This window comes from Cystoisospora suis (genome assembly GCF_002600585.1).
Source record: "Cystoisospora suis strain Wien I chromosome Unknown contig_472, whole genome shotgun sequence".
NCBI lineage: Eukaryota > Apicomplexa > Conoidasida > Eucoccidiorida > Sarcocystidae > Cystoisospora > Cystoisospora suis.
Window position 1 is genome coordinate 88,756 of NW_027153273.1, and position 15,353 is coordinate 104,108.

Here is a 15,353-nt window from a genome sequence, read left to right on the forward strand (position 1 = left end):
GCAATTTGGTCAACTCGGGCCGGCCAAGCTTCTTTCCTGTTGATGTGTTTGTTTCTATTTCAACGAAAGGAGGTACACTCTGACTCCGTCGTGTTTCTCTTTCTCTCTCTCTCCTAGGGGGATCTTGCGCCGCTCCCCCATCGAATCCTCTTCCATGCTGACTCTTCTGAGAGTTGAGCTTGTGTAATTTCGAAAGAAAGAGAGACTTTAATGGCCGCGGAGGCGATGCCTGCGAAGGAGGAGAAGATCCTGTAACGGGTGATGACGGTGAACGACCGGGAAGATCTCCGGAAGATGAATCATCTCTTTCGTCTCTCGTTTGATTCATCGAAGACGATCTCTTAGAAGAAGAAGAGCTCTCTCGATCGAGTTTCTTCCTCGAGATGCTGCTTTCTTCTCTTTCCGAATCGACTTCATCATACTTTTTCCCTCCTTTCCTATGTCCAGGGCCAGACAGGCGAGACGGATCACCATTGTGTTCGCGACTAACATCTCTGTAATCATGTGAGGTTTTCTGAGAATGATGAGAGGCTTCAGCCTGAGAAGGAGAAGAAGGAGCTTTCGAGGAATTCTTGTTTTTCTGATGAAGGTGAGAAGATGAAGAAGAACTTTTTCCATCAAATGTAGACGATGACGTTTTTGCCTTATGTTGACGAGAAGGCTGAGAGGATGAAGAAGAGAACAAGAGAGCTGGAGAAGAATGCCAAGATGTCATGGGGGCCTTGCTTCCTAACGTTAACGATGACGACGAGGAGGGCATCCCCTGAAAGAATTCTTCATCTTCTTCATATTTTCTTCCCCCCCTGGCTTCTCTTAAATCACCCTCTGAACCGAGTGCGTCATTTGATCTCTTCTGTCTGAACAAGGAAGAAAGGCGATGATGAGTTGGGAGATGCTGGTGAGGTAGAGGATCTAGATCGTTATCATCACTATGATACATCATAACATTATCTGGAGGAGGAGGAGGATAATAGGAATATTTCTGATTTCTATGTAAGCGATGCTGCTGAGGTTGCCGAAGAAGAAATAACCTTCTTTGACGACGTTCTTCTTCTTCTTGTTCTTTCTTTCTTAGAAGTTCTTCTATCTCTTTATCAAATCGCACACGTAGATGTTTTCGACTCATTCCCCCTCCTGCTCTTCGTAACCCTCCGATCCTTCCCCTCCCTCCTACGCCACTTCCCCCATAAGCATCATAATCTCCTCCTACGACAACAGGCTCACTCTGTCCTCGAATATAAGCCGGAGAACCGCTCAAGCCATCTGATGAATGATCGACACATGGAGATGATAGTTCAAGGCTCAACGGGTCACCATGAGTTAAGAAGTAACTAGCTCGAACATCACGATGACCGTCCTCCTGATATAGACGACGATCTCTTCTTTCTTCTCCTCCTCCTCCCCCCTCTCGTCTTTCTCCCCGATCGCCTTGCACTACATGAACGGGGGAGCTAGACGGATCAGGATGATGATGATGATGGTGATAGCCGTAAGAGTAGGCAAGGCTATCATAGAACTCATCGACTTCACCTACAACGAGAGAATCTGTCACACTGCGACGTAAACGTGGAGGAGGAGATGCATCTGATTGAGAATCCTCATTCTCAAGATGACGGTGATGATGATGATCATCATCATCATCACCATGGGGGGTCTTAGGATTGCATGCGTAATCAATATCTATCTTTGATGAATCAGCTCTATACAAAAGATCTGACGTAGAAGAAGAAGAAGAAAGAGAACTGGACCTTCTTCGATCCCCCATCTCGCCATCATCTACTATATCCATCGGATAAGATATCAAACAAGACATTCTGGCATCATCCAAAGCAGAAGAAGGGGAAGAGGAAGATAAAGAAGAGCTATGATTCTTTTCATTTCTTTCCTCGCCGTCTTCTTCTCTGTCGGTCCGTCGTTTCTTCTTCTTCTCGATACCCAGAGACGAAGCGATCACCTGATTGATATGTTTGGTGTTGTTCTTCTCCTTCGTTTGTCTTTCTCCTTCTTTCTGTTTTAGCCGGAATACAGAGGGCAAGGCAGAATCATCACGAGTGTGAGAAGTGTTCATAGAACCTGCTGTCTCTTTACCTCGAGAAGTGGATCCTTTCGGAGAAACAGGAGCAGAGGAAGACTGTGGAGAGGGTGAAGGTGACACTGACCCCTCTTTTCGCATCGAAAAAGGCTTAAGAAGAAAGGCAACACTCCTGTTTCCTATACTATTATGAAGAGGAGAAGGAGAAGGAGATGATGAGGGAGGTGACCGCCCCGGCGGAGGTGGTGGATCTGAGAAGTTGAAGTCATATGTCTTATCTAACTGTATAATCACATCATCGTCGGATGGAAGCTTCTCGATAAGAAAAGCGTTTCTTTCTTTGTCTTCTTTCCCGCCTTTTGAAGAACAGGGCGGCGAGGCGGCGTAATTACCACTGGGATAGAGGCGCTTGTCACTACTAGGCACGTTATCATGATGACGGCTACTGATATGAGGTGCTCTCTTCTTCCCTCCTTCTTCTTCTTTTTCTTTACGATGGCAGTTCTTTTCCTCGCTCCTACGCAGTTTGTCAGATGAATGGTCACGAGAAGAAGGAGAGGAAGGTTGTCCTGATGCGAGAGGAACGGGTGCTGCGGAATGTACTTTTGCCGTCGGCTCTTTATCATGAGGCATGCAACCCAGGTGTCGGCTATCGAGAGGCGCCGCTGGTGGCGGTGGTGGAGGAGGAGGCGTACTATGTAGGTAGGATTTGGAGAAAGCAAAGAATGAGGAGGGGGAGAGAGATGAATCAGGAGGATCTTCTACAACCTGAAGCGACTCATATTTTCCTTCTCTTTCTTCTTCTTTTGTTTCTTGACTATGATGATGATGATGGATGAACCTGCTTTCCTCTTGTCTACCGTTCCTGACTCCCTTCTTCGTCTCCCCGTTTCTCACGAAGAGTTCCACGTTCATTCCAAGAGAGTTCTCTTCTTCGCCTGTCTTCGTGGCGTCTTGTTGGAGAGAAGAGAATGACGGAGTAAAGTAGTCCTGGTGCTCAGGATCCACAGACGGGTGTGCAAACGAAAGAGAGAGCGGAGACGAAGAGAAAAGAGGAGAAGATGGACAAGTACAAGGACAAGAAGAGAGAGCTTCTCGTTCGAGTTTCTGTTTCAAAAGAGAATGGACGAGAACTTGATTCTTAGGAGAGACAAAAAGAGAGAAACCTGCTTTTAATAGAGAGGAGCGAGAACGAGAGATGTCATTCTTCCACAGACACCTCAATGAAAAGTGTCTGTCTTCCTCGCTTTTCTCATGTGAAACACTTTCTTCCAGAATACTGTCCTCCGACTTCGCCTCATAAACGGCGGTGAGATGACTTTCTTTAACCTTGTCACACTTCTTCTTCTTTTGACTTCTTCTTATACCGAAAGAAACATTTATTGTCCTTCTTACACACTCTTGTCCTTCTCCGCACTCCGTCCTCTCCGGCGAACTCACTAGCACACATTCCCCTCTTTCTTCGCTTTCTCCGTCAGAGAGACAAGACGCAGGAAGAAGCAGAGAGGGAGGAAAAGAAGAACTGTGACAGCACACATGAGAGAACACACGAGGATATCCACACGAACCAAGAGATGAATCGACACGTTCATCTGTCTCGTAATCTTTCACCTCTTCTTCCTCTTCGTTGAGAGAGAATTCATCCGCCTCGTCATAGCAGGAAGGTAAAGGAGCTTCATGATAAACCTCCGTGTCGAAGAGCTTAGGAGGACTTGTACCTCCTTGGGGGAGGATCTCTTGTCTTTCAAAAGAGGGTTCTTCTTGCTCTTCTTCAGCCTGATCATCGACCGGGAGTTCAGCTTCTTCTTCTGTTCCTTCATTGCCTTGTGTTTCATCGGGAATCTCCTCCCAGTCGATTTGTCTTTCGAAATCTTGCTGGTGTTTCTTCTCTTCTATACCTACCGTTAAAACTTCTTCCTCTCTTTCTAGAATTTCTTTGGCTTCTTGTAACCTCTTTACTTTCTCAAAGCTTAACGCTCGGAGATTCTCTGACAGCCTTGTCATGACCATTTCTTCCCCTTCTTCGACTTCTTTCTTCTCCTCCTCATACCGTTCTCTCTCATCGTCAAGATGAAGTCCCTCTGTGAAGGCTTCTCTTTCTTTCTCTGAACTATAATAGATCTTATCATCTGGCTCATCTGCTCGAATGGCATTCCGCTCCCCCTCCACCCTCGTAGCCTTTTCTTCAACATCCCTTGTAGCAGCTAGGACTTCTCCTTGGAGAGCTATATGATAGTCTTCTTCGTCTTTCCGCTTCTCTCCTTGTTCTTCTTCTTCTTCTCGTCCACCCCCCCCACCTTGGCCTAGGAATTCACCTGCCTCCTTTTGACTAAGAACACTAACGTCACGTCCTTCTCTTCCGTGTCTCTCTGCGCCCTCTTCCTTCAGCGAATGTGCATCATCATCCGACGCGTTCATCTTATGTTCCTGGGAATGAGAGAAAGATGAAGAAGGATGCCTTGCCTCTTGATAATCTGCAAGAAGAGGAGAGCGCAAGGTCCGTCTCCTTTGCAATCTCTCTGCTAGCAGACGTTCTTCTTCTTCTTCCTCTTGTTGTACTTGTTCATCTCTTCGATTTCCCCCCACGTGGTCATGCTGGTGTGAGAGATGCCTTATAGGAGGACTGGCTGCCACCATCAACGAAGAAGTAGTATCGCCTTCTTCTTTAGATAAAGATATTGTATGGTGACTCCGGCTGTGATAAAGAGGATCATGATGAGGATGATGAGGATGATTTGCTCGAGAGGGAGAACGCGATTGAGATGAGAAGGCCAAATGAGGTTGAGTAATTTGACGTCGAGTTGTTGGAGATGGTGTAGATACAGCCGGACTAGAAGAAGAAGATGCTCCTCCCCCTAGGTGGTTTTTCTGATTGACAACCTTGTCTCTGATTCCTATCATACTACTTCCTTTTCTTTCTTGAGACAGATACCCTTGATTCATCTCCTCAGCACCATCTCTTTCGCCAAGGGGGGGTCTCCTGAAGTCCACGGCTGTCGATTGTCGTGACGCTGGGAATGTCGATGTTGTGCTCTTCTTCTTCACCATCTTTTTCTTTGTGGCCGTCTTCTTAGGTGGTTTTCCCTCCTCTTCTCCTCCTCCTCCTCCTTGTCCCTTGCCTACCTTCTTATGTCGTGTGCTATCGGTTTCTTCATCCTTCGCATACACTTGACTCGCCCTCACTACCGCTGTACTTCCACGCACTAGATTACCATCTTGTGCCGTCACAACTCCGACCCCCCCCCCTGCCACTGTAGGATCAAGGGGAGTGACACTCCCAGTATGATCATGTTGAGAAGTTCTACTTTTCGTTATCTTCTTCTTATCTGTTGGAGAACCTCGTCTTTTGTAATGTTTCTCGCTTGATGAAGCCGAGGGCAGTGACGATGAGAACTCCATACCTACCACTACCTCCCCCTCCCCTTGGTCCTTCGCTCCAGGAGAAGTCCTTTGTGTACTTCTCCGTCTTCTCTGTTGTCCGTCACCATCAGCATCTCCAGACATGGTTGGATCACCCGCCTCTCCCTCATAAGAAGACGAAGAAGCAGCAGGAGCGTCGGGGTAGACACCAACAAGATCATCAATGAGAGGTAAAGAAGACGAGGAGGATGTATGTCTATCTTCTCTATGGTTGCCTTTCTCTTGGAACTTGGGTGTTGGATTTCCCTCATATGGGGGATCATGAGGGACAACAACATCATAATCTCTTCCGCGCGGAGTTAGCTTGGCGGAGACCTCACCTTCTTCATAGGCTGGACCTACCTCACGTCTTCGATTCACAGCATTATCAACTAAAGCCCCAGTTACTGCACCCGTTAAAGCAGACCCTGCCACAGCTCCAGCTATACCGAGAGGACCTCCCATCATCCCTGCTGCTCCTGCAGACGCCGCCCCACCTGCTGATGTTAACGCCCCTATTACCGTACCAGCCATAGTAGCATTCCTTCCTGTCTTAGTATCCGGATCATCTGAAGACGATGATGAGGAATGTGCTTCATCTCCTCCGACTTCTCTCTTCTTCTCCTTTCGCCTTTTTCGTGATCCTTGGGGCTGCTCAGCCGATCCAAGAGACGCTTGTTTTTGAGCGACCGTCGATCGAGAGGGTGACCTGACGGTTCTATGATAAAGAGGTTTCTCTCGATCATTATCTGCTGCATTGGGTAAAAAGGGGGAAGATCTTGACGAGGAATCCAAGGAGGACGCCCCACCTTGCTGATGCCGATCATCGGGCTTGACAAGAAGACTGCTAGCTGACAATTTCTTCTTTGACTTGAGCTTTGATAGACCTGTTGACGTTGCCCCGCGGCCAAATTTACTATCATCTACAGATAACGAAGACGAGGAGGTAGACGATGATGACGATGATAAGGATCGTCTTCCTCTTGCTCTACTCTGAGAACGATCTCGATGACGATGAATCGCCGCAGAAGAAGAGGAAGGGGGAAGAGCAAGTGCTTCCTGAGTCCCCCCTGGGTGAGGTTTACTACCGGTCATAGTTGATTTGCGGCGTATAGAAGTGGAAGGCGAGGCAGCAGCGCCACCATCGACCCCGGTAATCGTTCTCGGATAGAAGCGAGGATGTGACTCACGATGATAATGATGACGTGTAGAAGAACGAAAAGGAGGAAGACCAGATGTATTGAAAGGTCTAGGATCTTCATCCTCACTTAACAAAAACTCCGATGCAAATCTCTCGAGCTCTCTCTTGCTACCCATGTTACTCATGTCGGCTTTCGTCTGTTCCTTATGAACGTCGCTTCCGCTCCTACTCTTCTTCTTCATCATCTTCTTCTTCTCACCTCCACCATTCTGTGTCTCCTGAGAGGATAGAGATCCACTCTTGCCACGAAAAAGCTCACCTCTCTCTTCCTCTCCCCCTCCTACTCTATCTCGAGGAGAAAGACGATCTCGGGGCGACAGTAGTCCACCGCCGACAACTTCTTCTCTGATTCTTCGCTGACTTGGCGTCCTTGTGAAGTTCTTTCGACCAACAGAAGAAAACGACTGACGAAGTTTACTCGGAGAGAGAGAGGTTGAGGAGGAGGAGGAAGAACCTGAAAGATCTGGGTGTGCCGCGATGGGGATTGGGTCCGTCTTATCATAGTGAGTACTCATGCTACCATGACGACCTTGTTGATCTTCTCCTACCCCTAGATCCGTGGAGCTCTGAAGTTTCTTTCTTCTTTCTCCACCCGCTCCTGTTTTCTTATGTTCGCCGATTGTCTCCGTCTCAGGAGCTGAAAAGCCGCCCAAAGGCTGTGAAGAGGTGAAGCTGGACGGTTCTAACTCAGGCGTCTGAGGCGCTGTCGATGATACGCCATAGACAGGAGAAGAAAAGGAAGTCGATACGGTTGAAGATGATGAGAGGATGCTTGCACTCCCACCCCCACCTCCCCCGCTGTTGTCTCGAGGTTCCGAAGCGGCTTCCTCAGATGAATGAGGAATCGAACTTGTGCTAAGGTGTGTAGTACTTGCTGCTGTCTTCGGCGTACTACCAGTGAGAGAATGACGATGAAGAGACGAAGAGGAAGATGGGTAAGAAGTCGGTCCTTCTCCTTGTTCTTTCTTCGATGGAAGTGTCCATTGCCGTACTGGAGACGCCGTTCCTGCGTCGCGAGGTTCCACCCCCCCTACATCTCCTCCTCCTCCTCCTTCACTCTTCGTGGAAGAATCAGCCATCCTGTTTTTCCCCTTCTTCTCTTCAGATGAAGACGGCCGTTTCAAAAAAGAAGAGGGAGAGTGATGTCTTCCCTCTAGATCGAGAGATGAAAGAGAATGACATGAAAGAACCGAAGAATCGGAAGATGTAAGAGAAAGAACAGATGAAAGACGTTGAGGTGCTTCAGGAGAAAAAAATTCTTCTTTTCCCCCTCTCTTCTCACCTAGAGGCCCAGACTCCTGTCTCTCTCTACCTCTTGAAGGATATGAATAACATCTCAAGACACCTTCTTCACTCTCCTCCTCTTTTTCTTCTCTTTCTTTCTTAAGCTTCTCTTGCTCGTTTTTGCTTAGCAAAGAATCTAGACTCCTCCTCAGTTCTTTCGCCCCCCCTTTTTTCTCTCCAGAAGATCTGGCCTCTTCTTTCCGAATCTCCAGTTGTTTTGAGGGAAGTGTAGATTCCGCGGAAAGAGAAAAAGAAGAAGAAGAATCGACCTCGCCCTCCTTAACACCAGGAGGAGGTCGATTCCCAGGATTCTCAGACATCGAGGAACCAGATCGATTGTTTTTTCCTACCCAGGATGAAAACAGAGATGATATAGAAGAAGACGATAGACCGTGAATGATCGCCTTCGAAGTACCCCTCGAGGAAATCTTATGTCTGATCCACTCACCTGAACCTCTCTTCTTCTTATTCGTCTTTTCTTCAACTGACGAAGAAGAAGAAAGACTATATAAAAGCGTCGAAGGAGAAGATAGAGGGGGAGGTGGAGGTGGACCGGATGAGGCGACAGAAGAAGAAGAAGAAGTCCGAAAGAACCTCTGGAGTTTGGATTTTGAAAAAAGACCTTGATGACTCCCAAGAGACAAAGCAGCAGAAGAGGAAGAAACCTCCCGCGCGTCTCCTTCTCCTAGTGTTCTTTCTTTCTTGCCACCTGTCTTTTCAACAGAGCGCGACGCATGTCTCCTGAAGGGAGACAGAGAAGATGGAGATGGTGGAGAGGATGATCGAGACTTATGAAGATTATGAGTCTGGGCCACCGTCCTATCTTTTCCAGAAAGAGTGGCTGTTTTCATCTCTATCTTCTTCTTCGGTTCGTCTTGAGCTTTGCTTCTCTCTCCTCTTCCCTCTTGTTGATCTTCTTCTACTTGTGATGAACGGCGAGTTGAAGAGAGCTTGGGAAAGAATCTCCCTGCAGATAACCGGCGAGTGAAGCCGCCCCTCGAGGAAGAAGAAGACGAAACCTCCTGTCTCTTTTCAAGAGCTTCAAGACCTTCAGGGGACGGAGGAGAACTGCTGCTGTCCCCTTGCAAACCACAGCCGGACTCTGAAGCAGGAGAAGAGAAAGGCGAATGATAGTTAGGAGAAAGAGGAGAAGGGAAAGAAGAATTATTCCTATGGAGCCACGAAGAAGGATTACAAGAAGGAATAGAAGGTGGTGAGACACCAGCTGAAGCAGGAGAAGAAGAGAAAGGGAACCGAGGAGACGGGGGGACAGCCGTGAAAACCCGATGATCTGCGGAAAAACCTGGTAAAGAAGATTCTGAGTCAATGAGGATACCGCGGTTAAGTGAAGGGAGAGAAGAAGATGAAGAGGAAGAAGCAAAAGAGGCGAACGAGGAAGTTGACGATCTTACTGCTTTCTCCGGTGAGTTAAGATAGGTAGAGACGCTCTTTGATACAGTCCTTGTGGCCTGGAGAAGGTCAGACAATCATCGTAAGAGTCAGAAGAACAGAAGAAACAACTTCAGTCTTCCAAGTCTTACATAAGTAGAAAGACAGAAGGAGGAGCCGTCGATATCAAGGAGAAGAACGAAGAAGAAAGGAATAGACATCAAGTAAAAAAGAAAGACAAACCAGAAGAGAGCTGAGGGGAGGTAGTATGCAAATTAAAGTGGGTGAAGAGCTGAACAGGGAAATCACGCAGCAAGAAGTCCGTTCTATCAGGGAATTCTGGTGTACCGACACTACAGAAGGGGCTGCATGCATGCATGCACCCTCTTTTCAATCCCTTGCTGTCAGGAATGCCCCCAGTAACACTTGCTAGAAACAGATGAGCGAGGTAGAGGAAAGGAAGACGACAGAGAAGATGTCGTCTGACTACCTGGACGCAACTCTGGAATTGGTGTACCTAGCACGTATTACATACAGGGGATGTGTATATGTAAGAGTATCCGCTAGTGTTTACACACTCACGCCTAACAAGAAGATGAAAGGGGGGCAGCACGATGAAAATAGGAGGCGGACTAATCTACCCATCTGGAGTGATACCTAAGGAGACTGCAGTATAGCCAGATCCTAGAAATGAAAAGAAGTAGTACGTCGATATAGATCTACATAGACGGTTAGGCGAGAGGAACTTTGGAAAGAGAAAGCACAGTCATCCCAGCGAAAGAAGAAAAGAAGGGATGTGACTTACATGCTGACGTTGTTCATGAAACACAAGTCTCGATGGAGATCGGGCACTCCCATCACGGTGTACATATACTCCATGGGCTTCCTCTTTGGAGTGTGCATACACTTCATTCTCTCTTGCTTCTTCGTCTTGTTCAGTTGATCGTCGTCTTCTGCCGTCGATTGTCGAACTTTCGTTTCTTGTTGCGGTCTTTGGATCATATCCCCGCGAAACAACTTCACGGCGTCTAAGAACAGAAGTTGCTCTCAAGATGAAAATCGATGATCCTCTCCGCTTTCTCTCACCTTCGTTTTCTTCTCCTTTCTCCTCTCTTATACCAGCAGTTTGACTCAGATGACTACCAGCCCACGTCGCGTTCCACGAAGGAGAAGGAAAGTCCTGTTGTTGTGGAGGAAGAAAGACCGGGGAGTCTGACGTCGATGTGAATGAAAAAGATACGGAAGAGGAGGATGAGGAGGAAGAAGAAAAGAAGGCTCGCCAGGCTCTTGAAGAAGGTTCACCTTGGACTGACGAGGGAGACGGTAGTCCACCTACATCACTTCTCAAGCCATGACGAGTGCTTTGATCGGCAAAGGAAACAGACTTTCTCCCCTCTGTCGTTCGTTTGCTGTTGACCTCGAGAGACGAAGAGGAAGGAATGAAAGTGGTCGTTCTCTGATAGAAGAGAACAGAAGAAGCAGATCGATGCTCGGGATGAAGAAGGGAATGAAGATGTGGCGTGCCTATCTCTTCTTCTTGTTCTTCTTCTCCTCTTTGAGAGTGATAATCGAGACTAGGTGTATTCGCTTTGATATCCGGGGATGCCTTCCTATTCCTCCTTCTATCCTTTCCTAGATTTCTCCTGAAGGCCTTTAAAGAAAGATAAGAAGAAGATGAGGATGCCCTACGGGTCGACGGCAAATCAGGAGAAAGACTTCTCGCTGATCTTGCTGTTGCTTTTCTTCCTCTTCTTCTTCCTTCCTCTCGATCGTCGTCTTCTCGAAATCTTCTTCTTCCTCGTCTTTCTTCTCTTTGATCTTTCTCTTCTTCTTCTTCCTCGATATCCGTTAGCACAGTCTCACGCAGAAGGTGATCTCCCTTTCTCCCAACAGGTGACAAAGACCGACTCCTCTTCTTCTGATGTAAGAAGATCGCTTTGTCTCGATTCTTCGACTCTTTTGCATCGAGACTTGAACTCCTGTTCTCTTTCTTGCGACTCACATCATCGACATTCTTCGAGAAAGAAGTGAAGAGGTTCTTCCTTTGATCACTTTGTCGGGAAGATAAACTTCTTCTCCTTCTTGCGTGGCTTTTTTTCCCTTCTTTTCTTTGTCTCTCATGTATAAGAGGAATGCTAGATGTACGGGAACGTGAGAGAGAAGAAGAAAGAACACCTGCGGCCGCTGACCCAACAGGAAAGGGTGAGCCTTGGCGACTTCTTAGATCAGCAGGAGATGAAGTAAAACTCCGATCTCTTCTTCTTCCTCCTCTATTCTTGTTTTCGACGAAAGAAGATGAAGAATGAGAGAAAGAAACCGATGCCGTTGAAGCGGGGGAGGAGAAGAAAACACCTTTCTTTTCCTTCTCGACTAAAAAGGGAGAAAGGTTTCCCGCACCCTTCTTCTTCTTCTCTTCCTTCTGCCAACTCCTCTTACTATTCCGGCTATAAAAGTCCGTTGCACTGGGGTCTCGTCTTTTATTCGGAGAGAGAGAAAGGGTGACAGTGGCTGGAGAGATACCGCCACGAGATGGGCTCTTCAAATCTTTCGATGAAGAAGGAAGAAGAGGAACGACGGACTTCTTCGCGTGGTGTTGGGGCAAAGAAGAACGACGTGTTGAAGAGAAATGAGGGAAGTGATAAATGGAAGAATAAGAAGAACGGCCTGGGACAGGAGATGGAGACGTCGAGGGATGAAAAGAAGAAGAAGATGAATGAGCCGTGATTGAATCAGATTTACTCGTTTGATGCGAGCCTCTAGAGAACAATTTTGAGAAGCGACCCATAATATGACAGAAAGAAAGAGAAGAAGAATAGACACTCTGAAAAGAAGAAAGACATAGGTGCTAAATGGAAAAGATAGAAGACACGATGATGATCAGCAAGGCCCTGCATCTCGACTTCTCAAACAAGCAAGCGTAGTCCTTTGTCCTCTCAAATCTTCACCGAGAGAATCTCTCCCCACAGATCTACAGCTTCACATAGACAGAGTTGTGGAAAAGAGGAATACAGACACATGAAAGTAGACGGACATAGATCGACAAAAAACGACGGACACACACATGCAAAGATAGATGGATAGATAGATGAATCGACGATGGATCTTGAAGAAGTAGAAAGGAGTGGTATGCGTCCAAGGAGAAGAAGAAGAAGGACTCTGCTGGGTTGACATAGGGGGAGAGAGAATACTTTGAAACTTCTCTCCATCTACCGCAAAAGGAGGCCGTCTCTTTGCTTCGTGCTATGGATAGACAGATATCTTTTTCCTCTCCTAATTGTTCACTTCACTCAGTCAAAAGTCTTCAAGGTGTCTTCTTGAAGCTACGGCACACCACTTCCTCTCTCTCTCTCTCTTGCATGTGATGAGACATCTTTTCCATCTCCACCGAACAGAAGAAAGAGAAGAGAGAGAAAAAGGCAAGAAAGGGAAAGAAAAAGGAACCCACTTCTCTCGATCGACGGCGAATCTCTTCTTCCTTACGGGGTAGGGGGGAATTGACACACTGGCCGATACGCCTCACGTGCTGATGAGGGGGGAATAGAGGGAAAAAAAGTATCGACTTTTGAATCGATTCTCTTACCCCATACCTGATGAGAGACATACGGGGAGAGAGATAGATAGAAAGAGAGCATCGAAACAGATAGAGATACGAATCTGCCGAAAGAACTTGATCACTCTCAGGTGGAAGATGAAGATTCGAAATCTCTTCTTTCTCTCCTCGTTTTTGCCTTTGTATCTTTCCTTTCTTGGTTCCTCAATCTCCTAGTTTCCTCTTCGGTCCCTGCCTAACGAAGCGCGATCCGTGTGTAGCTGCTGCTGGTGTTGCTGCTCTTGCGGCTGCTAAGGCTCCCCCTACTAGTTTGAAGGGGTGAAGAAGAAAAAGAGAGAATACGACGAAGCAAGCATCAGGGGACGTGAAGATGAAATCTCTTTAAAAGTTGAGGAGAAGAAAAGACGAGGAAGGAAAGAAATGCGAACCAAACAAGCCACTCGCGACGAGGAGAGTGTGTTGACCAGTTTTCTTTCTTCTTTCTCAAGCGTCTGACTATCTCCTTCCTCCACGGACACTTCTTCTCCTATTTGTGAGGGATAAAAAAAGAGAAAAGCCAACGGTTTCTGACAACTGGAGAAGGAAGGATCGATACGGATCTTCTTCTTTCTTCTTTTCTGTCTCTGAAAGTCTTTTCTTTTTGAACGGCGGAAAACGCCTACCTGCCTGGCTGGGCTGGACAGCTGGTGCCTCTGCCTAACAGAGCTACAGCCGCGCACAGCAAATCCGAATCTTTCGAATGTGTGGAAAAAAGAAAAACAAGGTAGGAAAAGCGGTGAAAGAAGAGATCTTCTCTTCTTTCACTTCAATTGACAAGAAAGAAAAGATAAAAATAGACGACGGAAAGGACAGACAGATAGATCATTCCATGGCCACAAGTATCAAAGAAAAAAACTACGGAAGAAAGACATAGAAAAGACGATGCTTGATTTCGAAACAGGGAGGAAGAGAAAGCCAAGCCGGAACACCCACCGAACAGAAGCTTCTCTTCGCCGTTACCACACCGACCCCGCCCGACCTTCTCCTTTTCCTCTGCAGCTGTTGCCACGCGGAATACAATCGAGATGGAGGATTCTTCATCGATTCACTGAATCGACTCCGAGATGAAAAAGCCTTGATGCTCTCCTCGCCCCGTGACAAGAGGTTCGCAAAGGGCTGGAAATTTTTTTCTTTTTGACGAAGATGAAGATGATTCTGGAAAAGATTCGGTCGGAAACGGAGGTGTATAGTCGCGCGAGAAACTGCTCGCCTTGAGTGGATACATTATCGTCTTTTCTTTAAAGATCAGGAAGACGATAATGTATCCACTCAATTGCAGCCGGAAGTCTATCCTCGACCAGCCGGACCGAGTCACTTTCTCGAGAAAAAGAGAGATTTTCTCGTGAGAGGCTTCAGATCAAGATCCCCGGTTCTTTCTTCTTGCTGTGGCCCCCCCCCAGGGCATCGTAGACCCTCTCGTTTTCCTTTAGTTCATCGTCGAGATCACGCAAATCTGGGGGAGAGGCCCCAATGCACAGTGACAGAGAACCGATGACAAGCTTATCGCTAGATGACAGCAGCAGCATCGCTATGTGTTCCTCCTCTTTCTTTTTAAACCGAGGCACATGTTGATCTTCCTTGAGAAAGTAGCGCAGAATTGAGAGGAGTAGCGTGGATCGACTGGAACTTCTTAGAGAAGAACAAGACCGCATGTGCCTACCTTCCGACTGAGTGAAAAGTCCAGGCGTACATGCGCCCCGACGAAACCTGTCCTCCAGGTGTACTACATCCTCGTGGAGTCAGTCCCTTCCGTATGCATAACGCCAAAAGAACTAAGTCTACAGATGTACGTGCACCCCGAAGTGCCCATATTTCAAAGCGTACACACCTCTCAACAGGGCCAGGACACCACCTGTACATAACCCCCACAGAATCGAACGCTGAGGCGTACACTCTAAATCAACGCCCACGTACATCTTCCACTCGGGTGCAGGTACACTGAAGTCCAGGTGTGCATACACTTATTTTCAGGTGTAGCAGCACTAAATGCAGGTGTAAGTATCCCGGACTCAGGTGAATGTACACCCCAGTCCAGGTAGACACTCCAGTTCAGGCGTACAAACACTACGTTCAGGTGTACGTACACCGTAATTTCAGGGGTACATACATTTCAATTCAGGTGTAGCGACACCCCAACTCCCGCAACCCCACATCAGCTTGAAGCATAAATACACTCCAGATCAGGTGTCCATACACCTGAAAATCGGGTGTACACAACCGTAAATTCAGGTATACATACGACCCAAATTCAGGTGTACATACGCCTCAAATCCAGGTGTACGTACACCTCAGACTCAAATCTACATACCTCCCCATTCAGGTGTACATACAGCCAACACCAGGTGTGCATACACAGGATTTCAAGTGTACCTGCATCCTGATTCCGGGTGTATGTACACCCCAAGTGCAGGCGGACATAGCCGCACATCAGGGGTAAGTACACTCCAGCGTAGGTGTAC

The 15,353-nt window shown here is 47.3% G+C and overlaps 1 protein-coding gene across 1 annotated transcript in view; it reads right to left on the reverse strand.

Annotated features, from left to right (window-relative positions):
- CSUI_001183 (uncharacterized protein) overlaps nucleotides 1-13,753 on the reverse strand; it is a 15,992-nt gene extending 2,239 nt beyond the window's left edge. The window contains exons 1-2 of the mRNA XM_068061389.1: nucleotides 10,111-13,753; nucleotides 1-9,385 (exon numbers count right to left, since the gene is read on the reverse strand). The exon at nucleotides 1-9,385 is cut by the window's left edge and continues 2,239 nt beyond it. Coding sequence (XP_067926643.1) covers nucleotides 1-9,385; nucleotides 10,111-12,090 — 11,365 coding nt within the window. The 5' untranslated portion in view covers nucleotides 12,091-13,753. The remainder of the gene's footprint in view (nucleotides 9,386-10,110) is intronic.
- Nucleotides 13,754-15,353: the final 1,600 nt, after the last annotated feature.